We start from the raw sequence: 18442 nt of genomic DNA, 5'->3' as shown, positions 1-18442 counted from the left end.
GTGTTTTTACATCGTTTCTCCATGTGAGGCTGGAAAGCCTAAAAAACATGGTTATGTAGTGGGAACGAGGAGACAGCCAAGTAGAGTAAATGATTGTAGTTAAAGTAGAATGAAGAAGAGCGAATGAGTACATTTCAGCAGCTTCCTGCATTACAGGATGGCACGAATAAGGATACATATTTCTTGCTAATATGGGCTGTTGTAGACCAGTCCTATCCCTCTACTACAGCAAGTCTGAGGGCTAAGCAACCAGTGTAAGGAAACTGGTGAAATGCATGTCATGCTAGCAAGGCATTGTAGTTTATAGTTTCCCTTAAATTACTGAGTTCTATATTCATTGTACAATATTATCCCGACATAGACCACAGTACAAAACACATCAATCATGTATATAATGCAGCCTATAGGGAAGTCTCAGTATGTGATGTCTGGAATCCAGTCAGTTTAAAGCACCCCCTGCCCATCTAAACTAAGCATCATATTATAGATTTAGGATTACTTTGATCTGAGACACAAGCACATCTTGTTCCATCTCCAGTCTGTACCACAAATATCTCACACACACACGCACACACACACACACACACACACACACACACACACACACACACACACACACACACACACACACACACACACACACACACACACACACACACACACACACACACACACACACACAGACCGTTGGGCCAAAAGTTAGAGACCCAAACACACAAAGCACCCTGGGTGGTCATTCATTGACTGGGTGTCTTGCCTTCAAAGAGAAAGAGAGAGAGTCATAAAGAGTAAAAAAAAAAAAAGTCTCTAAATGTGTGTAATTTCCCCGTTGCATCAATCACATCTTGCCGTGCACTTTTTTGAACTCGGCGCAATTTGCCATTTCACGTTCACGTCGATAAAGCGCCGAAATGGGTTTGATTTGACATTGATTCATTTGAATGAAGATGGGGAGAGAGGCGGGGGGGGAAGCAGCGCCGCAGCAGCACTACTGAAGGGCCGTGCCAGCCCTCTGATGGTCAGCAAACACACCAGCAGGCTGCACAAACACCAGAGCAGGAAAGGGGGATGATGAGGCTAGGGAGGGGAGACTGGAGAGAAAGAGAGAACAAGTGAAAGGAGAAAGAAAGAGAAGGCGATCAGCAGCACCCCATAATGGGTGAATGTGTCGACCAAGACACTCCCTCTTCCCCCCCCCAAATATCTTTGTGCGCTGCCATGGCGACGGCTGGTGTGTTGGCGGAAGCTGATGTCATTGTGGGTTCGTCTCTCTGAGGGAAAGTAGCATAAGGGAGACCAGGAAAAAGGCCCTACTGTGTACTCACACACACACACACACGCAAACACACACAAACGCACACATAAACACACACGCACACACACACCACTCTTGGTTTTCAACACCAGTTTTGCTTTATTATATCTCCTCCCCCTTCTTCCTGCTCTCCTCCTCCCCACTCTGCTCCCCCCCCCCCCCCCCTCACTCTTGCTTGGGCAGGTCTGACTGATGACGGGGGCTTAAGGCAATCTTGGAATCTGGATTAGAGCCCGCTCTCCCTCCCTTTTGCACAACACAACCGCACACACACAGACACACACACACACACAAATGTGTGTTCAGCTGGATACAATGCTGCAAATCTGCGGTCCAGTATCGGTCCAGGTTGCTGTGAATCCCTCCATGATCAGGCTCATCCAGTGCTGGTCCAGCAGCAGGCCAGGCTGGCAGGAGCGGAGCAGGGAGGATTTCTGACAGAGAGCCGCTTGGACTGGTTCTCTCAACGCTCCAGCTCCTCCTAATACCAACAGTACTCCGAAGCATGTCCAAGACCACTACAGTACCACTGGAGAAACAGCAGTGGCGTTCAACGTGTCGGCTGGTTCAGACTCCATGGTTAGGAGTCTGAGCCCACCGGAACATTCCTCATCAAGTGGCTGATATTGGGATTTGTTTATTGATGAGCTATTTGGAACATTAGGATTTCATAGCCAGGGTGCTTCTCCACAATGATCAGCACGATGGGATGCAATCTATTATTTATACCTCTCTCTCCTGACTGGAAGTGAATCACGGAGGACCAGCATGGACACAGTGTGTGTGTGTGTGTGTGTCTACAGCCTGTGGGCTGTTCACATGTTCTGTTCAGTTTTACTTGAGGTGTTACTCAGAAACCCCTACAGTGGACATGCGTGGACAGACATGTTTTCCTACTTACTGGCTAGCCAGGGTTACAGTAATACCATAGATTAGAACTGGAACATGTAGGATCAGAGATGGTGCAGAACAGAAATTATGCACCCAAATCGGATCTATCTAAAAATGCGTATCTATCACCTCCCTCCCTCCCTCCCTCCCTCCCTCCCTCCCTCCCTCCCTCCCTGTGGGTGCCAGGTCAAGCAGCAGTCTTTGTCATGCTGATGAGGACCAGTGAGAGGAGAGGCCAACAGAGGGAGGAGGAGAAACAGACATGGCCCTTGAAATGAAGGGATGAAAGAAGGAGGAAAGACAGCAGGAAGGAGGAGAGCAGGAGGGGTGAAGTTCTCTCCTTTGGCAAGTTGCCTTGTTGTTGAGTTTTTGTCTGTTCATGTTGTGCTTTTCATCGTGCATCATGTCGAGAACTATACGTGAATGCCTGTTTCTTTGTGTGTGTGTGTGTGTGTGTCGAACAGGAAGATCACAAAAAACAGTATTAAGGAAAACTGAAAAGCTAGCCTCAAGCTTTGCACTTGTCCAAATACATACATACATACACACACACACATGGTCAAGTGTCTGTAAGTCCTGTGTCGATCATTCCTACCAGCTGCTTGTGGGCTTGTGTTCAGCAGTTGTAATTAGAGATTTAGATTCCTGCTTCTCTCTTTCTTTCTGTTGCTCTTACTCTTTCTCTTCTTCTCTGTCTTTCTCTCTCTCCTCTTCTCTCTTACTTCTCTCTTGCTCTCCCTGTGTTGTGAGCTGGGGGACTGTGTTGGGTTATTAGTGGTGGATGTTAGCCTATGGGGATAGATGTAGAGATAGCTGTTGCTGAGGGACTTACACATTCTCCCTCTCCCTAATTTTCATTTTCTATCACTCACGCTATAACACTCTTATTCACTCAAACACGGTCTCTCTCTCTCTCTCTCTCTCTCTCTCTCTCTCTCTCTCTCTCTCTCTCTCTCTCTCTCTCTCTCTCTCTCTCTCTCTCTCTCTCTCTCTCTCTCTCTCTCTCTCTCTCTCTCTCTCCCCTCCCTGCTGTTACACTCCCTCTGCTTGTGTCTCTGGGAGGAGTGAAGGATTCAGCTCTGAAAGAGGAAAGTGGGGAAGAGAGAGACCAGCTAGAGAGTCCAGCTACAGACACCAGCTCTAGAGACCCCAGCTGGAGACCCCAGCTCACCCCTGGAGTTGAGAAACAGGAATCTGGGATCACGAGGTATGTGGTCACCTCCTTGTTACAGTTTGCAGATGTGTTTGTCCGTCTCACTGTGTTTGTGTGTTTATATCAGTGAAGTTGTACGCTTGACTCAATTACTTACAGCTTACAACTCAATTACTTGTCATCTGACACCTACCCGTCTAAACATACAATGAGAATGTTTAATGAACCTCACATTCGGCTGATTGTCCTGTTCACCATCAAAGCAATTTAAGTTAAAAGTCACAAAAGGATCCTTTGCTGTTTACTAAGGTATATCAAGGGTTCGATACAGTATTATACTGGCAGCTTTGTGTTCGGGAGAAATGTTGGGTTGTCATTGTGTGTATGTGTGTGTTGTCATTGTTGTTCTTGTTAGCTAATGTGTTGCTCGTCCCGAGCCTGTGCCCACGTGCCGGCTGGCACCACATGCAGAGAAAAACAGGTTTATTGGCACACACACACAACACACCACACACTGAAACCCCTCTGGGGATGAGGGGATTGGCAGTTGGGGAAGATCCCAGTTTCATGGGATCGTGGGCTGCTCCTACCCAGATGCTGCACAATGAGTGTGTGTGTCTGTTTATGTTGGTGTGTGCGTGTGTGTGTGTGTGTCTATGAGTGTGTTTGATTGAGGTAAGGAGACAGGGAATGGTGGTGGACAGATTGCTCTGACTCAGTGCTGCATGTATGTGTTTGTGTGTGTGTGTGTGTGTAGCACAGTAGCAGAGAAACCCATCACTCTGCCTCTATCACCCTCCAGAGAAGTCTGCCTTTGTTTCAGACCAACTCACAGATGGGTCCTTTCACTGCCTTACAGAAGTTCAGGGGTTCAGCAGTGTGTATAAGTGTGTGTGCATGTGTGTGTGTGTGTGGTTCTAAGGTGTGAGGTGGGGTGGCTTGTTGAAGACTCTTCAACAGATCCTTCATGGTAACCTGATTTAAGAGGAGGTCTGATGTATTACTGCCTTGTGGCTCTCTCTCAGCAAAGAGCCCCCCCCCCCCCAGGAGGTGATGTGTGTGCACACAAATGTGGGTGGAGCCTTGTGCAGTTTGTGTACGTGTAAGTGGATGTACACTAGTGCAAGACAGCAAGACCCATCTGTTCGGTAGCTCAGCCCAGATTGGTGAGGTTGGTGTGGAGGGGGGGGGGGGGGGCGGGGGAGAGGGGGGGAGGACTGGCAGGGCACCACAGAGCCTCCACACACGCTTCTCTCTGGCTCACTCTCACTTTTTAAATCTTTTTTTCTTTCTCTGTTGGACCACATCTTCTCAGACTTTGTCATTAAACCCTCTGTTCTTTATGGGATCATTTATGTCACTGGATGCCATTGAAACTGGATAGTGGTCACATTCGAAAGTGATCAGAGTTCCTAAAGAGAGGCTTGAAAGATTGCCGTCAGAGCATGAAAGGTGTTTGTGGAAAGTACTGTAATTCCTCTTGAAGCGTTCCTCTTGCTGACCCACACCTCACACGGTTCAGCAGGCAACTGTATTAGATGCACCAAATAAGTACAAGTTGACATTTACAGTTAAGGCCCCACGGTCATCTTATTCTCTCAGTTTGTGACTTTTCATGAAACAGGTTTATTAATTACACGGGGTGTGGGAGTAAAAGAAAATCAGTTATGATCATTTCTACCTTGAACCGCTGTTCGGGTCATTTTTATTTTACACTTCCGTTGACGGGGGAATTGGAATGATGGCCATAAAGTGTTAAACCCCCCCAAATGGATGAATTAATGGATGGATGATTGGATGATAAGAGTCTATATACTCTACTTGGCTTCACCCTAGTAACCTACAGTAATTGGATAACTGGGTCTCTGGTCTGTTCAGTGTCTGTCTCGTTTGAGTCTTAGGGCCAGCTAGTCTGGATCTCAAGTCTGTCTTGTCTGTCTATTCCATCTAGCCTGTGTTTCTTGTCAGTCTAGTCTGAGTCTATGGTCTGTATGGTCTGGGTCTATGGTCTGTATAGTCTGGGTCTGTGGTTTGTATAGTCTGGGTCTGTGGTCTGTCTAGTCTGGGTCTGTGGTCTGTATGGTCTGGGTCTGTGGTCTGTATAGTCTGGGTTTTAGGTCTGTCTAGTCTGGGTCTGTGGTCTGTATAGTCTGGGTTTGAGGTCTGTCTAGTCTGGGTCTGTGGTCTGTATAGTCTGGGTATGTGGTCTGTCTAGTCTGGGTCTGTGGTCTGTCTAGTCTGGGTCTGTGGTCTGTATAGTCTGGGTATGTGGTCTGTCTAGTCTGGGTCTGTGGTCTGTCTAGTCTGGGTCTGTGGTCTGTATAGTCTGGGTCTGTGGTCTGTCTAGTCTGGGTCTGTGGTCTGTCTAGTCTGGGTCTGTGGTCTGTATAGTCTGGGTCTCTACAGTTCCCACCATGTCACTATTATTAGCTCAGATGGGGTCACAAAGCTTACTGGATTTCCTGAGCAACTCTCTCATTCACACAGAGATGGATCCATTTCATGTGTGACGTCGATGGGCTGACAGCTGATGAAGCAGTCCAGACTGCAAAGACGAAGAACATATTTCGTAAAACCCGCTGCTTGGGGGAAAAAAAAGTTAGGAAAACCCTTTCCTTTCAGAAAGGTTTTGGGCAGAGTTCCCAGACAGATGATACGATGGACAGGACAGGTGTTGGGAAGCATTGCACAGCACTGCTGCTGTGTGGAGGTCTTTCCCTTAACTGGAGAAGTCAGAGGTCTGTGTCTGTTGGCCACAGTGCAGAGGATAGGCTAAGTCACAAACACCCAGTCAAAGACTTAGTCAGACCAGAAGGATGAGTCAAGCCAAACACATGCCATACAAACATATTCCAACAGTTTGGTAGCTAGCTTTGGCAGACCTCGAGGTCACCGTCTCTGGGAGTAGCAGTTTCTTAGTTTGACACAACACTTCCTCATTTTCAGGCTCTGCCTGCCTGCCACTGGCATGTAATTGGTAGCCTTGGAGACTTTCTTTCTTTTCCTGGGCTATAATTGGCTACTATGTCAGCGAGGGCAACCGTTTCAGGGTCAGTCTGGGCCTGCCAGGACCTGTCCCTGCTGTGTGTGTGTATGGTTACCTGTTCATCTGTGAAAGCTATTAACTCACAATTAAATCAGTAAATAAATACAGTCTATGTGTATGAATTTGTGTTCATGTGTTTTGTGTGTTCATGTGTTTATGTGTGGCTTCTGTGTGTTAGGGGTGGCTGCAGTACAGTGAAGAGTGTGCAATGGTAGGATCGGGAGAAGGGTTGGATTGGAGTGGACATTGAGGGGGGTGTGTGTAGTGATACTATAGCATGAGGGGGAAGGGGGTGGGGGATTGAAACGAGAAGAAGGTAGGGAGAGGGGGAGAAAGGGAGAGGAGGGAAGGGGGTGTGTGTGATGAGGCAGCTGGCTCTCTCTCTGTCCTGGAATGTCAGGGTGGGCAGGTGCTCGGAATGCAACCACTCTGCTGCTCCCGTCATCCGCAGGACACACTCATACACATGCAATAAATATAGATATAAATGATGTGTGTGAGTGTGGGACAAATATAATGTATATATCAACTTATATACTGTATACTGTACTATCTATCTATCTGTCTATATGTCTATCTATCTATCTATCTATCTATCGATCTGTCTATCTATCTATCTATCTATCTATCTATCTATCTGTCTATATGTCTGTTTGTCTCTCTGTCTATCTGTCTATCTATCTGTCTGTCTGTCTGTCTGTCTGTCTGTCTATCCACATATGAAATATATACATATACATACATATGCACATCAGGTCTGAAACATGGGAACTGCCTACAACCAAACAGATCTGAGAGTTCAGTATTAGCCTAGTTTCAGAGCTGTGCTAACTTCTTTCGCGCAAGCCTTTAAACATTCCCTTTAAGAGCAGGCTTTGATCTTGCCAGGCAGCCAGAGGGTTATTCAAAGATAGATGAGAGAGAACAGGTGTGTGTGTTCATGAGTGTGAGTGTGCGTGCGGGTTTTGCGCGTGTGATGTCAAATCATGTGTGTGCTTGTGCATGAATCTCTAAGACGCCATTGTTCATATTCCGACTGATTAAGATCAGGCTTCTGACAATGGAGTGTGCTCTCTGAGGGTCAGGGACGCCAGCCTGGTCATGGTCATGGTGTTGTCGATGGAGAGAAACGGAACAGCGGATGGGGAGAGAGGGGTGGAGGATACTGTACATCAGAAAGAGTGGTCGAGGAGGAAACTTATAGCCACCTTTAGGGAAATATATGGAAGAGGGCATTGCACAGTGTGGAGTGAGAGAGAAATAGCGAGATGGAAAGACAGAGAGGCAAAGGAGGGGTGAAAAAGATGGAGAGGAAACGAGGAAGGAAGAAGGGAGATGAACATGGGTTCCCATGAGTGGAAGATAGAGTGAGAAGTGTAGAGATGTTGATGAAAGTGGGGCAATAGCGTATGGAGAGCTGGGGAGGAGAGATGAAGGAGTGTGCTAGCTGGAAGAATATAGGGCTGTTTGTTACATGGAAACGTTGCATTTGTTTGTATAATTGTGTAACAGCAAGATTGAATGCTGCCCTTACCCCCACAAACGACATCCACCCCTGCTCCTCCTCCCCTCCTCCCCTCCTGTCTTCATCTCTCTCTCTTAGTGTCTTTGTCTGATTGCCTGGCTATACCATCATCTCATCTTCCTCTCTCTCTCTCTCTCTCTCTCTCTCTCTCTCTCTCTCTCTCTCTCTCTCTCTCTCTCTCTCTCTCCCTCCCTCTCACTTTCTCTCTCTCTAATGGAATACCATCAGTGCCCTCCTTCATAGATCACGGGGGTGGGGAAGGAAGGAAAGCGTCTGGGTGTGGGGGGGGTGAGGGGGTACAATGATGTGACGACAGCTACTTAAATAGCTGGGGACACCCCAGACAAAGTGTGTTAGTATGTGTGTGTGTGTGTATGTGTGATTAGTTAAATGAGAGGGTGTCCTGCCTCCATCCCAAGGTCACCATGGTGATCATTAGCGGAGAGAGTCTACTGATGGAGTTGGGAACCTCATTAACTATTCATCACCTTGAAGGGGCTGGTCCATGGCTCCATGGATCCGAGACAGTACTGTGGTGTGTGTGTGTGTTTGTATGTGTGTCTGTTAGAATACATTTGTATTTGTGTCTTTTAGAATAAATTGAATATCTGGATGTATTTACAGTAGTTGTCATTTATTGTTAGGAACAGGACTGTCTAGTAGTAACAAAGCTGACTTCTTGTAACCGTCCATCCCTCCTGACTCCCCTCTCTCCCCTCCCCTTCTCCCAACCCTGCTTATGGCTGACTTCAGGACAGCAGGCAGGGAGGAGGGGGGTGTGGGGAACTTCAGAGGGGGTGTAACTGCACCCCTCAAAGTGGGGGAGGGGGGTCAGGGAGCCGGAGGGGAGGAGTGAGTGAGAGACGAAAGACGAACAAACTGCTCCAAGCGGCGTAGTTTCCATGGCGACGTGGAAACGGATGAATGAATGACATCACAGTGGCGGGGAGGTGAAGGAGTGTGAAATAGATTTGGCTGAGGAGTGTGGGAGGCGGGCTATCGTTCGTTTGGTCGGACAGACACGCTTCTCTCTTTCCTTCATCCCTTGTTCCCAGTGGATGGGTCTCTGGTAGGGCACCTGTTTTTCTATACGTTCTCTCTCTCTCTCTCTCTCTCTCTCTCTCTCTCTCTTTCCTTCTTTGTTTATTTGAGGTTAACATTGAAGTGTGGTGTGTGGCGTTCTTCTCTTCTCTCTGTGCTGATAGCGAGCGTTCACAGAGAGCTGGAGTGCGTAGGAGAGAAACCATGTGTGCCAGAGTGTCATTGTGCAGAAGCTGTGTGCATGTGTCTGTGTGTGTGTACCGCTCCAGGCTAGATAATGATAGGAAAGGCAGATGTTCTGTGCAGTTGTCATGGTTCTAAATATACCGTGAAATACTTAGGGTGTCTGTGTGTGTACACGTAGCGGGGGGTGAGGATATGTTTATGTGGAAAGAATTCTGTGAAATTCACTGTTAAAAACTCAATGTTTATCCCTCCTTGTTCTGTGAATCATGACAAGTCAGTATTCACTCAAGGTCAGCTCAGTTGATGTCTGTAAATAAATACATGGGCTGTTCCTGAGGCACTGTGTAACTGATTTAGTGTGTGTGTGTGGGGGGGGGGGGAGTAAAATGGAGGTCCTTCATTGTTTTTTGTAGTTTGCAGCCTTTTGATATTCAAAATAGTTCTTGCTCCTTTTCATGTTGCAACCAGTCTGACCCATCAAGACGCTATCTTGTAAACAACCAAGGTCAGAAGTTTCAAGTAAGAAGTAATGGTCAAGCCAATCAAACTCCTCTCTTGAGTCATCTGTTGAGTTCTTGCATTTATTACCCTAATTGGCAGGGAATGTGATATCATGGTAATGGTAATGTATTTTCACTGTCCATGGGGCATTCTAGAACCCTTAGTTGATCATCTGGTCTGTCTTTAGATTTTCTGTGGTGTGTGTGTGTGTACAGTATGATGTAAAGTGACAGGCAGCATCATGTCATCACACTGCATCTAGCAATACTGCATCTGGCAGTTATGTACCTAACAATAACTACTGTCATGACGTTGGTGTGGAGGCAGAATTACGTACCAGAAGACTACTGTATGGCTGATGTGATTTAAAAACATGTCTCTGGGCAGAAGTGCCAGTTAAAAACTGAAGGAAGCAGCCAGTCTTTGGCCTATAGGCTACAGGCTCTCAACCATGATGAATGGGCCTGGGTGAATGATTCCATCACAGGCAGGTTAATCTAATCTGTTATCCCAGAAATGGGCCCTTTCAGTAACAGACAGAAATGGACAGTCTCTCTGTCTCCCTCCCCTCTGTTGTCCTTACAGACTTGTAGTGAAGGCTGCTATTGGATGTTTACGTATTAGCAGTTCTTAACCTCAGACACTTTTATTCACACCCCACTGATGTCAGCAAGGTTGGGTGTGTGCATGTGTGAGAGAGCACATCTCGCCCCTACCGGTGAAGTACTCTGGCTTGCATGGCTGTGGTCTGATCTCCAGTTTATTGTATGTCTGTGTGTGTATGTGTGTGTGTGTGTGTGTATGATGTGTGTGTGCCAGCAAGTGCTAAGTTGAGCAAAGCTGTGTGTGTTTGGAGGCTGTTACCCTTGGGTTGACATGACTGGCTCATGGTATTGGAGCTAGACCTGGTATAAGAGGAGACCTAAAGGATTCCCCCCCCTCTCTCTCTCTCTCGCTCTCTCTCTCCTTCTCTTGTCTTCCTGTGGTCAGTGACGGTCAGACAGCTGGTTGAGCTATGGGGTCTGGTCTGGCCTAGCACTTGGTACCATTCAGTGGCAACAGCTGTTATATATGCTTCACAGGATAACCACATTTGCCTTTTCTGTGTGTGTGTATGTGTTATGAGTGTGTGCATGTGTGTGCGTGTCACTGTTTGGTGGGTTGGTGGTAGAGTGTGTGCAATGTGTCGTTTCACATGGTGTTCAAAAGTATGAGTGAGTATCTGTCTGTGTCTGGATCAGGGGAAGGACATTTTACTCACAGGGCTGTTGCATTGTGGACATGACAGGCGTTTTTGTTTGAGCTGCCAGTTATTGATGGTCTCTTCCTTGTATTCCAGGCATTCTCTCTCCATTTCTATCTGTCTGTTCCTCTGCCTCTCTCTCCACTATTGTCTATTGTGCTGGCAGGAGATGGAAAGAGAGAGATGGCAGAATGAAATGTAGCAGGGACAGGATCATCTGCCATTTGATCAGCACCGATTTCTATCCTCTTTACCTATCATTGGATCTCCTTAATGCTGCAGTGGGCTCCAGACCAGGTTCTGAGCTGTTTACACTGGTGACTGGGACCGATTATTCAGTAATCCAGCCTATGGGATCATAATACTGAGATTACACAAACAGGGAAGCAGATCTACTGGTAGTAGTTTTTTAGATCAAATTGTTAATTTATGTGTGTGTGTGTGTGTGTGTGTGTGTTTACGTGTGTATGCTGATGACACTGAGTCTTGTGTCTTTCTGTGTGCTCTGAAACATTGAACTAGCCCTGAACTTGGAGCAACTCAACTGTTTCCAAGGGTCTATTATCTCAATACACAAACACGGGAATGCACACACACACAAACACATTCATACACACGCACGTACGCACACTCAGTCCTGGATGAGGATTCTGTAGAAGGGAAAAAGAAACAGATGTTTTTGAGGAATCTGTCCTCATTTTATGACAATAAAAAAGGTGGACCCACACCCAAAGTCAGTTCATCCATTTACTGTACATCTGCTCTGTGGAAATGAGATACAGCACCTAAAGCTTCTTTTTCATCCGTTGCAATTGCAGATCTGAACCTCTAGAGGCACTAACGAGTCAAGAGAGAGTGTTGTTCTTGTTGGGCGATGTGAGCATGTGCAGGCCATCAAGCCCCTTGGTGTTTGGAGTTTTCTCCTCCTAGGCATCTCTGCAGGCTTGCTATGCTAATATTCTACCAGATCTGAAACTCATGATGTAAAAAGGATAAATATTTATCAGTGTAAATATATCACACCAGATGAATAATTAATCTGTTGAGGTCCCAGCTCATGTTTTCTAACACCCTTCTCTGCAGGGAGTGGGGGTAGGGTGGGGGTCTTGGGGGGGGGGGGGGGAGGGGGGAGATGTACCCAACTCACACCCATTCCTTAGGAGTGTTGAGGCCAAAGGTGAACCGGAAGCATTATTTCAAGTGACTTATCAGACTTGTTGTAGATTAGCCTCAGTGGCAGTAGCAGAAACAGACCAGGATTTAAATGATACTGTCAATGATAAGGACTGGCAGGACTGGACAAGTGGGGTGTTCCTCCTTCAAGCCCTGTGAAAATCTAATAAGACAAAATGACAGCCAAAAATCTATCATGTGCTGACATTTCCACAAATGTATTACAGTTGGGTGTGCAGTTGGGTGTGCAGCGAGCATGTTCTGAAAGAGTCTGCGACCCACTGACAGTGTTCAGTGTTGACTGATATCCTTGCTACATCGACTCCCACATGTTACTATATGATGCACCTTGTTACTATTCTTTTGCATATTTTGCTGTTACTATATGTTTACTTTTATTGCCATATGCTTGTTATCCTTAAATACTCACTGTCATGGATCATCCGACCACAGCAAACTTCCTGTATGTGTCAATCTACTTCAATCTTCTTTATTTTCAATAGTGGTCAAGTGGTAGCCTCTGTATGGTAATGTACATGCAAATCAAGGATAGGCAAAGAAGCCGCCTAGAAACAAAAGCAAATCCATGCGAAATGTTGACACTGTGTCAATGTGCAACAATCAACGGGCAGCCGTGTCCATGTGTCTCCGTTCCTCCTTTATGTCGTCAAATGTCCCTAGCTTTTAACATCGCTACCTATAGTCAGATAACTATGTTTGTACAATCACAGCATCACATTGTCACGCACACAGCACAAGCCAAAGGACACCGATATAAACATGTGCAGAACAGATTGCTGTCCTGCCAGTATCCCAGGCCAGGATATAGGTGAACACTTGACCCCTGGTCACCGTTGTTGTGCCTGACCGCTGCTCCTGGTGGCCCTTGGAGGAAGGACAGCGGCATGGGAAAATGCAGAGAAAAAATATATTCGGCGGACAGTTTGTCCAGGCTGTATCTCAGGGTCATGGATGTCACCTTTAACTTCTAGAATTTGTGTGTGTGTGTGTGTGACATAGTGGGCTGTGTTTGTGTGTGTGTGTTTGTTTGTGTCGCGGCTCCCTGCATGCGTTTGTGTCGCACTTTATGAACAAGAAAACGTTATTCTTCTCGTTTCTTCTATATCTGCGTAAATAGAACAAAAAAGTACCGATATTTTACATATTAGTTTTTTTCAGAAGGTGGTGTTAGAAATAGAATACAAGACCAGCATGACCTGACTGTGTCTGGCAGTCATGCACGTCACCTAGACATACCCCACCCAATAACTTCTATTTGGTGCAATATAATGATTTGTTTCAGTGTTGAATGTAAGGCCTGTTTGAGCATGTGTGTGGATACAGTATGTGTGTGTCAGAGTATGTGCGTGTGTGTGTGTGTGAGAGCATGTGTGTCTATGGAAAACGTGATTTACTGTAGCACTCTCCTCTTGGTAACAGGTTTGGACATTATCAAGAGGCGATGTCTTTGCAGATATCGATCACAAAGTGACCTTTACACACACGCACACACACACACACACACATGCACACACGTACACATTAACACAAATTCCATGCAAACCCCACTGCCGCCGATGCAAACACACACACACACACTCACACACACACACACACACACACACACACACACACTCACTCCCGACAGACACCAGCAGGATCAGTGTGATTTTTACTGCAGGGGACCTGTCTCTCACTGCAGACAGACATGCCTTTAGCGAGCCTACTCGCCTAGACTTTAGCACACACACTTGCACACACATGCATGTGCACACGCACACACTGTATGTTGTGGTTATTTTTCAGTCTAGGATGTGTGTTGCCGAGGCAGTAAGTAAAATGTGACCTGATTCCACATGACAGAATTCACTTCAGCAGCTCTCTGTCATTCTCCTTACATACTTTCATCTCAATGCCTCTCTTGCTGCCTATGTGTCTCTATCTCTATGTCTCTCTCTCGTATTTTTATTTGTTGGCCCCTGTCTCTTTCAATCGTGTTTGAATTGATGTTGGAGGGAATGGAAAAATAATCAAAAATAAATCAGAGAAAATAAAAAAGATTCAACAACAGCAAATGTGATACCAACCTGGGTCAATACTACCCACACACAAACACATGCACACACAAACATAAATCACAACACCACAATGTGAACACATCCAGCAGATACTGTAGAATAGTGGACCAGACTCCAGCTTTGTCCTTATCCAGCTTTAGTCCTGATCTACCCAGTCGTTCACCCGTTCACACAGACACACATGCACACTGTAATACTCTGTAATACTCTCCAATTTTCATGATATGCAAATCGGATTCTTTTCCAACAAAATACATCTGTCTCTCTTTCTGACGCTCTGTTTTTTTCTTTTCGCTATCTCTCTCAGACTTGTACACACACACACACACACAGGCACACACACACATCCCACATGAGTGTGAAATAGAGTTGTGTCAGCGTGCGTGCGTGTGTGTGAGCGTGAGGCGCGACAAAGGAAATGTAGTGCATAAAGACTCCCAGTTTAACACTGCTTCATTTGTGACCATCGGTGAACATTCAACCTGTCACAGCAGCTAAACCGCAGTGCAGCAGCTTCGCTCATCCCTCTCAGTCCCACCCCCTCCCTCCTTCCCCTTCGCTGTCCTCTTCTACCTCGCTTCCGCTCTCCATCTCGGGATGTCTCGCTGTCGCTTTCCCTTTGCCCCCTTTTCTTTTCTAGTTCTTTCTGGCTTTTCTACTGCTTTCTTACCTTCCCCTCATCTCGCCTAACTGCTCTGCTTACTCCCTCCTTCTGTCAGTCATTCCTGTCCCTCTCTGAATTCCGCCTCGGTTTTTTTCCTTCAGCTCTGTCGTTCAGCTTCCGCATCCATCTCCGTCGTCCCCGTTTCCTGTATGCTTTCGTTCTTGTCTCTCTTTGCTTGCTCTCCCTTTCGCTTTTTCACTTTTTGTCTCTCTCTCTCTCTCTCTCTCTCTCTCTCTCTCTCTCTCTCTCTCTCTCTCTCTCTCTCTCTCTCTCTCTCTCTCTCTCTCTCTCTCCTCCAGCTTATCTTCAGCGCAAAGTCACACTCATGATTTACGCCCTTTCACTGGAGAGGGGGAGAGATGAAAGTTTGTGTGTGTGTGAGAGTGCCAGGCATGTCAACGCGCGCATGTGCGTTAGCAGAGGGAAGCATTGCGTCAGGGGGTGTGTCGGGGCGGGAGGCGGGGCTGAGCCGGCTGCCAGTCAGTGACGTCAGCAGAGCACGTGTGCCGGTCATGGTTGGGAAGAGGTTGTGTGGCGGTTATCTAGCCAACGGCGAGGAGAGCTGCATCGCCACGATACAGTGTGTGTGAGACCGAGACCCCGAGCATGTGTGTGTGTGCTGCAACCTGAGCGATACTGAGTAAATAATGTAGACAGCGGTAGTGAGGACGGTGTGGAAAGGACCATGAATTATGCAGCCTGCTGGCGCTTTACTACAGCTGCTCTGTCTTAGAGAGAGCTGGAACCTGTAGCTGCCTCTCACTGACTGACTTGCTGACTGAATGCCTGCCTGCCTCCTTGCCTGACTGACTTACTGCTTGTGTTTGCTTCCTCAGAGAGAACATGTCCCACTACCATTTTATCAAATGCTGTAAGTAACATCAGGTTATCTCTATTTGCTCTCGTCCACCGCATCTTTCTCTCTCTCTGTCATTCTTGCTGTCATTGCCATCTTTGAGCGTGGGGCAGGTGTGTGTGTGTGGGTTTGGGAGAGAGTGCGTCTGCAGAGGTGTGTGCAGGGAGGTGTGCCGTTGGGTGTGCTCTTGTGGCATGAGCTCACCGTTTTGCCGACATTGTGTGTTTCAGCGGGCTTGCTCTCTCTCTCTCTCTCTCTCTCTCTCTATCTCTCTCTCTCTCTCTCTCTCTCTCTGCAGAAGCTAATTCTCTCTGTCATTTTAGCTTCTCAGACCAGACCCAATCACTGCAGGTGGTCTCACTGTGTGTCATTGTACTGAATACTATATGCTGACAACCTAAGTGTGAGTGTGTGTCTGTGCGCTTGTCTGGGAGAGAGGGAGCATGTGAGTCTTTGAAATGTGTAATTCATTTTTGATATTGTATGCGGTCATTGTGTGTGTGTATGTGTGTGTGTGAGTGTGTGCGTGTGTGTGTCCGTGATGCAGCACACTGCAGCTGTGTGAAGTTGACTGGTGAATGCGGCAGGTATCAGGAGGCTTTCTAGGGAGTCTGGGTAATTCTACTAGAGTGACTGACAGACAGACAGAGACGGAGAGACAGAGACAGAGTGATGGGGAGAGAGGGGGGTTAGAGATAGCAAGAGATGAGAGACAGTGAGACAGAGAGAGAATGAAAGAGAGAGAGAGAGAACGAAAGAGAGAGAGAAATAATAAATGTGGAGTTTGAGAGTAAAAGAGTGACAGGCTTGGATATGTGATGGACAGACGGGAAGACAGGAGGAGGGTGGATGAGAATACTGAAGAGAGGGAGAGATAAAAGGATGGAAAGTGCATGACCAAGGAATTAGGGAGAAGGCTCCAGGGACGTAGAAAGGGAGAAGAGAGAGAGAGAGAGAGAGAGAGAGAGACAGCCAGCCAGACAGACAGACAGACAGACAGAGAGAGAGAGAGAGAGAGAGAGAGAGAGAGAGAGAGAGAGAGAGAGAGAGAGAGAGAGACAGAGAGAGACAGAGAGAGAGAGAGAGGGATCTGTGATGGATTGAGTGGTGAAAGAAAGAGACTGTCACAAAGGATGACTGTGTGTGTCTTCAATCGGCTATATTGGTTATATATAGATTGGTTAGATCCCCAGGCTGAAGATGGACCGACAGGATGGAGAGAAAGAGAGACACAAAGAGACAGGAGGGTCCAAAAAGGGCCAGTTTAAGGATTACATGCATTATATTGGTGTGTATATGTCAGAGGGGGGTCAGATGGCTGAGCGGTTAGGGAGTCAGGCTATTAATCAGAAGGTTGTTGGTTCAATTCCCGGCCATGCAAAATGACGTTGTGTCCTTGGGCAAGGCACTTCACCCTACTTGCCTCTGGGAGACTGTCCCTGTACTTACTGTAAGTCGCTCTGGATAAGAGCGTCTGCTAAATGGCTAAATGTATGTGTGTGTGTGTGTGTGGTCCCGCCTTTTTTGACATGCACTAGGAGAGACGGAAGCATTGGTGTTCATTTGCAGACCAGTGCAGGAGAAACCACAATTTGGGGTTAATATTCATAAATGGCTGCCTGGTTGCTAGGTTGAGGGTGACTGGTTAGATTTTGAGAGTTATATATGCCGTATACATTCTAGATGTCTTTTTGTGTGTGTGTGTGTGTGTGTTTCTGTGTGTGTGTATTATGGTTTACAGTGAAATGTTGCCACTTGCCAGTGTTATTAACTGAAGCCCATGTGAGATGCTTCACAGTTGATAAATCACTGGCGGTGTGACGATGGCAGCTGCAGTCCTCAACCAGCACTGCTTAGCTCCCTCTACCTTCTGACCACCCTCCATCCTCTCTCTCTCCATATATATATATATGTGAAAACACTAATTGGTCAGCGCTACATCAACCTTTGTGTCAGCGTCAATGAAACATGTCACCCGACACATAACATGTGTTTATGGGTCAGACAGCATGACACTGTCTCCAGCTTTATGTTTACCAGGGATGGTTTACGAGGAGGACAAGTACATGAACCAGTGTCCTGAATCTGTGTGTGTGCAAAACGAGTGTATGTGTGTGTACTGCTCGTGCTCGTGCGGCGTCTGAATGTGTGTGAGTCAGGACTCTTTAATGGGAGCTCATCACGTGTGTTTCTCAACCATAAAGCCAGTTACGAGCTCCACATGAGTCTGTCATAAACCTGCCCCAGCTGTCTCCTCCGAGGAGAGAGAGGAAAAGAGGTGGGCGCGTGCTGAAAAAGGAGAGGGGATTTAAGGTGAGGGGGGGGGGGGGGAGAGTGGGATACAGGGAGTGAGAGGGGAGAAGGGGGGAGAAAGGAAGTGCGTGATGGAGGGGAGGGATATCGTGGAGACGGGAGGACAAATGAAGTAGCATTAACGTTTGACAGGTTGCGGCACGCCAGTGAAAGAGGAGATGAAAAGGATGTGGTGAGAGCGAGAGGTAAGGAGAGACAGAAAGAGCCTCTTTCTGTCTCTTTCAAAGAGGCGAGGAGACAGAGACACAGGGAGTAGAGGGATATATAGTGTTGAGCTGCTGGGGGCTTGGTGAGTTCACCTCTGGTTCACATACCGCATGCTGTGCTGGCTGTCCAACACACACACACACACACACACACACACACACACACACACACACACACACACACACACACACTTACATAAATACACTCACCCTTTTTCCCCTTTTTTTCCATCCACAATACTACTGGCTCC

The 18442-nt window shown here is 47.0% G+C and overlaps 1 protein-coding gene across 5 annotated transcripts in view; it reads left to right on the top strand.

The window, feature by feature from the left end:
- The first annotated feature begins 3291 nt into the window (after positions 1-3291).
- myo16 (myosin XVI) overlaps positions 3292-18442 on the top strand; it is a 107220-nt gene continuing 92069 nt past the window's right edge. For 3 of the 5 annotated variants that reach the window (XM_062457150.1, XM_062457149.1, XM_062457148.1), the window contains exon 1: positions 15385-15687. In XM_062457150.1, coding sequence (XP_062313134.1) covers positions 15660-15687 — 28 coding nt within the window. In that variant the 5' untranslated portion in view covers positions 15385-15659. Of the gene's footprint in view, positions 3414-8795; positions 9000-15384; positions 15688-18442 lie in introns of those variants that run through there. The other 2 variants (XM_062457152.1, XM_062457151.1) reach the window with 2 other exon arrangements.

This window comes from Osmerus eperlanus, chromosome 3 (genome assembly GCF_963692335.1).
Source record: "Osmerus eperlanus chromosome 3, fOsmEpe2.1, whole genome shotgun sequence".
In the NCBI taxonomy this organism is placed as follows: domain Eukaryota; kingdom Metazoa; phylum Chordata; class Actinopteri; order Osmeriformes; family Osmeridae; genus Osmerus; species Osmerus eperlanus.
This window is presented reverse-complemented; position numbering and strand designations above follow the sequence as displayed.